At 26.1% G+C, this 6,000-nt stretch overlaps 1 protein-coding gene across 7 annotated transcripts in view; it reads right to left on the bottom strand.

Moving 5' to 3' along the window:
• Positions 1–224: 224 nt before the first annotated feature.
• LOC122851745 (semaphorin-1A) overlaps positions 225–6,000 on the bottom strand; it is a 73,645-nt gene continuing 67,869 nt past the window's right edge. For 6 of the 7 annotated variants that reach the window (XM_044151177.1, XM_044151178.1, XM_044151179.1 and 3 more), the window contains 7 exons: positions 5,549–5,958; positions 4,249–4,337; positions 3,982–4,123; positions 3,474–3,822; positions 2,786–3,402; positions 2,035–2,245; positions 225–1,958 (listed from right to left, as the gene is read on the bottom strand). In XM_044151177.1, coding sequence (XP_044007112.1) covers positions 1,685–1,958; positions 2,035–2,245; positions 2,786–3,402; positions 3,474–3,822; positions 3,982–4,123; positions 4,249–4,337; positions 5,549–5,958 — 2,092 coding nt within the window. In that variant the 3' untranslated portion in view covers positions 225–1,684. The remainder of the gene's footprint in view (positions 1,959–2,034; positions 2,246–2,785; positions 3,403–3,473; positions 3,823–3,981; positions 4,124–4,248; positions 4,338–5,548; positions 5,959–6,000) is intronic. The other variant, XM_044151184.1, reaches the window with a different exon arrangement.

The raw sequence follows: 6,000 nt of genomic DNA, 5'->3' as shown, positions 1-6,000 counted from the left end.
GTAACGAGTTGATTGGATTTGACAAAAGTACAATAGACAGAAAAAAATTGGAAGGAATAAATGAAAATGAAAAAAAAAACGACTAGTAAAACAAATAAAAAAGTTCAATTGACGATTAAATCGTTTTATAAGGTGTGCAAAAATTGATCATGTATATTTTTGTTTATTTGTTTTTTAATTTTTATTCGTGGATTTAATATTCACTGTTAATTGACTTGTGTCCATTTCGAAATTATCACGAAAATACTTTGGCCAATACCTCCGACAAGTAAAAAAAAATCAATAATTATAAAAAAATAAAATAATAAACTCTTGTTAATTATTAAATGAAAATTTAATTTTCATTTAATATTGTAAATTTTCTACCAGTAATTTTATAAATTACTAGCTTATTCAAAAAAAAAAATCGTTAAATTAAATTTATTATATAATTTCAGTCGAGAGTACGATTAAAAGTTTCAAGCAAATATTATAATATATAAAATAAAAAATTAAATTAATATAATTATTTACTGTTTTCGGTTATACGGTCATTAAAGCTAACGTGTATCTGAACAATCTTATCGAGATGGTTAACATGTTCATTCAACGACACTCCAAACTATATGGCAATATCAATGAATAAATAAATACAATTAATTCTAAAATAATACATATTGTTTTTTTTTTTTTTAAAAAAAAAAACAATACAAAAAAAAATAATTATTACCTACATTAATTGTTACAGATAAAATCAATCGATCAATAATATTTTCCCTCAAATAAAAATAAAAATATCTCGTAATAATAAAAAATATATATACCTATATAAAAAAAAAATAAAAAAAGAATTATATATCAATAATTTACATTTAAAATGAAAAAAAAATAAAAATATTTTGTTTTTCATCATTTTTCGGAGGTATTTTTTTTACATTTTCAATAATAAAAATAATAATAATAATAATAATCGTAATAATAATATTTAGAGAAAAAAAAATCGTTTAAAAATATAATAATAATAATAGCAGCCATTTATTTTTGTTGTATAATTTAATAGTTAATATTTTATTTTTTCAAAAGCTTTGTAATAATGTAAAATTATCAATTAAATTAATCAAATCTATACGCTTTATTATTGAAAAATAAATGAATAATTGTAAGAAAAAATTCTATTTTTTTTTTTTAACTCACTTGATCATTGTCATTTGAACATAGTGAAATTTATCTTTTTCTGATAAATTTTGTTGATCTATATGTTACGTGTAATAGCACTGATGGATCGTACAATTTTATTATTATTATTATCGTTATTATTATTATTAATATTATAATTATGATTAGTATTATTATTATTATAATTATAATTAAAATTAAAATGATTAAAAACAGATTTGGGTGAGGACTATGAACGATAAATAAAACTACATGGTGGTGTTGGTGGTGGTGGTGAACCATCATTAATTTGCATTGGTATATGTGATGGTGGTGGTGATGGTGTTGAGGAGGGAGGTGAAGGTGAACTTGATGAGACACTGGAGGATGGTGATGGTGTATCAAGTTGTCTTTGTCCATTTATTTCACGACTTGATTGTCCTCCTTGTGTTGTCACATTACGTTGTCTTCCTTGTGTTGTATTGTGACGATTTCTCATTGGCCGTCCAAGACTTCTATGACGGCCACCACCTCCCTCCTCACTCGTTTCTCAGAGATAAACTTTTTTAACACTACGTGTTGTTGCAAAACCATCATTACGACGATATGCATCACCTTGATGTGATCTTAATGTACCAAAATTATCACGTGTACCACGAAAACCATAACCATCAGGAAATTGAAATAATGTTTCAGCTGGTGTTGGTGGTGGTTTTCTCATTGTACCTTTTGGTGAATGTAATTTTGGTGGTTGTGGTACTAATACTGGCTCAGCATATGTTACTTCTTCTTGTGGTAATAATTTTGGCTCTGGTGCTAATCTACTGTTTAATTTATTTAACAAAAAAAAAAAACAATTAGAATAAAATAGAAATAAAAACAAATAAAATTATTATTTACCTATTAACATTTGCACGTTGTTCAAAATATTCATATTCAGTATCTGGATATGGTAAATTATCATCTTCATCTTTACGACATTTTCTACCACACAAATAACCAGATATAAAACCAACAAATAATGCTGCTATTGCACCAGCAACTACTGCTATCACTAGTGTTTCAACTGAATATTGTGGTACTGGTGAATCTGCTGCAGATACTTCAGGACCTGTTTCAAATAAATCATTAGTCACGTAACAACTTAAAATCTACTTCACATACTTTATTTACTTTTTTAGTCTTGATTTTATATATTTTTTTTTTTTTTAAAACTTAAACTACAATTGTCACTTGAAAATAAAATATAGTTTATTTTTTATTTTATTTTATTCTCACTGAGTTGATGCTTTTTTATTTTAGAAATGTGAATTGTTGGTGTTGTTGTTTTGAAGCTTCTTCAAGATTGAATAATTATATTTTAATGAAGCTATAAAATTATTTAATTATAGAAAAATATATACATAAATTATTAAACGAAACTCTTGATTTAATATAATAATTCAATTTCTTTCAAGTCATAATCTTTATAGTTAAAAAGAAAAAAAAAATATTATTCATTTACTTTAGTTTCATCTATTGATTTTCGATATTATAAGAATAATAAAATTTTTATATTATTCCATGTCAGTGAATTTATATATTTAACGACTTATAAAATAGGAAAAAAAAAAAAAATTATAATTTTATAGTTAATAAAATAAAATATTACCAGAATTATTTTGTTCTTCATCTTGCATAATATTAATAATTTCACCACCTTGACTATCTTGTTTAGATATCATTGAATCTTGTGGAAATTTATTATGATTTGCTGATATTGCACCAACACTACCAGCATCTTTATTAATTAATTTACTTGGTGGACATGATGGATGAACACCAGTAGCAACACTTTGAAAAAATCTTGTTGCATCAGTTGATGCTGGACCAACAAGTGCACGACATTTTGATTCTTCTTTATCCCATGCACAATATGGATCTTGTAATGCAACACATTCACCACATGATAATATTCTATCACTATAACAACGATGTAATCTTAATGCTTGTACTTGACTATCAGCAATAACAACAAGACGTCCATCTTCAAGACCATCACCAGCTTCAGATGCACGTACAACTTTAATACCACGTACTGGTACTGTTGCTGGAAATGCTTGTATTTCTTCAATAACAACTGGACTAACACGTTCATGTGAATCAGCTGAATCAGCATTAACTGCTTTTATAACTTTACCATTATCAGTACCAATAAATAATACATCATATGTTTTACCACCAGGTGTTTTAACTTGTGGATCAACAGCTATTTGTGTAAATCTATAACTATATATAAAAAACAAAGTTTTAAATTTATATTAATTAGAGTTTTTTTTTTTCGAATTACTATTACTTACTGAAAACTTGTTCGTATAACAATTGGCTGGCCAAAGAAACTTGGCACAGATTCATCCATCAATGAATGAGATTTAATAAAATTTAATGTTAAATCTGGTAATGTTCTTGAATCATTAACACATTGTCCAGGTCTTGGATCTGGTACTTTGGCACTTGGTACAGGTAACCAATTTGAATTTATTGAATTTTGTTCTTTAAAATTACCCTCAAATGTATCAGATATATCTTGCAATGAAAATGCACATACTGCTGAACCACTTATACTATTAACTGGTGTTGTAAATGTACCATAAATTAAATGAGCAGACATTGTTCCATACTGACCAGATATCAAATCAGTTGTTGATTCTATATATAAAATAGAAAAAAATATATATTAAAATAAACAAAATAAAATTTCAAGTAGTAGAATAAGAAATAAACTTGTATGTTATGTGAAAATATAAATTCCGTTTGGAAACAGATTGTCAATATATATATGTATATAACAATGATTTTTCAACTCACGTATTTCATTGAAATAAAACGGAAAATCCCCAGTGACGGAACAATTTAAGCGTGACTTTAAGAAAGAGGTCCATCTATTGCGGAAACGATGTGGACCACCACGATCGTATTTACAAACTCTTGCTACCCTTGAGTAAACAGCCTGAAAAATAAAAAAAATAAAACCATCATAAATTGATAAAAAAATATATATATTGTATATTTAATTTAAATTATTTATTAAAAAAGATATATAATTTCTTTCTTTTTCTTTTTTCATATTCATACCTTTCCACAGTTGATGTATTCAACAGCTGTTTCACGGAAGAAAAAATAAACAAAATCACCTTTTGTCATGGAACTGACAAAATTTGGAGCTGAAATATATATAAGTATAATTTTAATAAAACTTTTTTATATAAATTTAGTTACAATAGAATAATTATTAACACATGAATTAACAAAATATTTCAGTTGATTATTTTATAAAGGTTCATGAAGGCGAGAATTTTGTCAGATAAAGGTCTAAAGTGTAGTTACACTAAATGACTATGAAAAACTCATAGACAATATGGTCAGAAACAAAGTTTTAAAACAAAATTTAGCTTGTGAGTGAAATGGTTAATATATAAAGAGCCTCAAAATGACATTTGTTAACAAAGAGAAGCAATAATATCAAATTCAAAAACTTTAACAATCTATTATTATTATTTTACATAAATTTTCAAAATATTATACAACAAAATACTTGTTATATAATCAGGCTCGGGAAGTTCGTCTGTTATTTTAGATCGCCGAAAACACCATGGCTACATGGTGAAATAGAGTTAGAAAAAAAGACAATCTGAACTTCGTACATCGGAAAAGTGGCCTAAAAAAATGGCCTTTTAAAAAAAGCCTTTTTTTTGGCCTCTTAAAAATGGTCTTTAAAAAAGGCCTTATTTTTTTTGGCTTCTTAAAAACGGCCTTTAAAAATAGGCCTTATTTTTTTTGGCCTTTTAAAAAAGGTCGTCTGTTTTTGCAATTTTTCAGAGGCCAAAAAAAAAATAAGGCCTTTTTTTAAAAAGCCATTTTTAAACAAAAGTTTAATTTTGGAAAGGCCAAAAATTAATTTTAAAGGCCATTTTAAGACCAAAAAATAAGGCCTTTTTTAAAAAAGCCATTTTTAAGAAGCAAAAAAAAAAGCCATTTTTTAAAAAGCCGTTTTTAAAAAGCCGAAAAAAAATAAATCCTTTTTTTAAAGGCCGTTTTTAAGACGCCAAAAAAAATAAGGCCTTTTTTAAAAAAGCCATTTCTAAGAAGCTAAAAAAAAGGCCATTTTATAAAAGCCGTTTTTAAAAGGCCGAAAAAAATTAGGCCTTTTTTTAAAGGCCATTTTTAAGAGGCCAAAAAAAAGGCTTTTTTTAAAGGCCGTTTTTAAGAAGCCAAAAAAAAATAAGGCCTTTTTTAAAAAAGCCATTTTTAAAAGGCCGAAAAAAATTAGGCCTTTTTTTAAAAGCCAAAAAAAATAAGGTCTTTTGTAAATGATGAAATGATTTATTTAAATATATCTAATAAACATTTATAATAATTTTAATGATTTTCTTACCATTTAAACTCATCGAATCATATTGTTCAGTTTGAAGTGGTTCACGATATATAATTGGATCCATACCAGAAAAATCAGCAACAGTACCAGTATAAAGTTCATTATCAACATGAACAAATGTACTATTTTGTTGTGGATCATATGGACAAAGTGCCTGTCCAGCTTTTTCACTAGACATTGTATAATTACCACTGTGTACAACATAATCACGACACATTGGTTTAAATGCATTTGTTGCACATACTAATAAATTTGATGAACCAGTTTTAGCTAATATTCTAACATAATTTTGACAAATTTCTTCATCTTTTCCTTTGACAACACACATTTTAACATCTTTATCTGATGAATACCATGTCAGTCTTTGTTGTTCAGTCAAATCTGTTAGACTAAGATTGTGCACTAAATTTCTATAACAAAATAAAAATACAAAAAACAAATGTCAATAAACA

This window comes from Aphidius gifuensis, linkage group LG3 (genome assembly GCF_014905175.1).
Source record: "Aphidius gifuensis isolate YNYX2018 linkage group LG3, ASM1490517v1, whole genome shotgun sequence".
NCBI lineage: Eukaryota > Metazoa > Arthropoda > Insecta > Hymenoptera > Braconidae > Aphidius > Aphidius gifuensis.
This window is presented reverse-complemented; position numbering and strand designations above follow the sequence as displayed.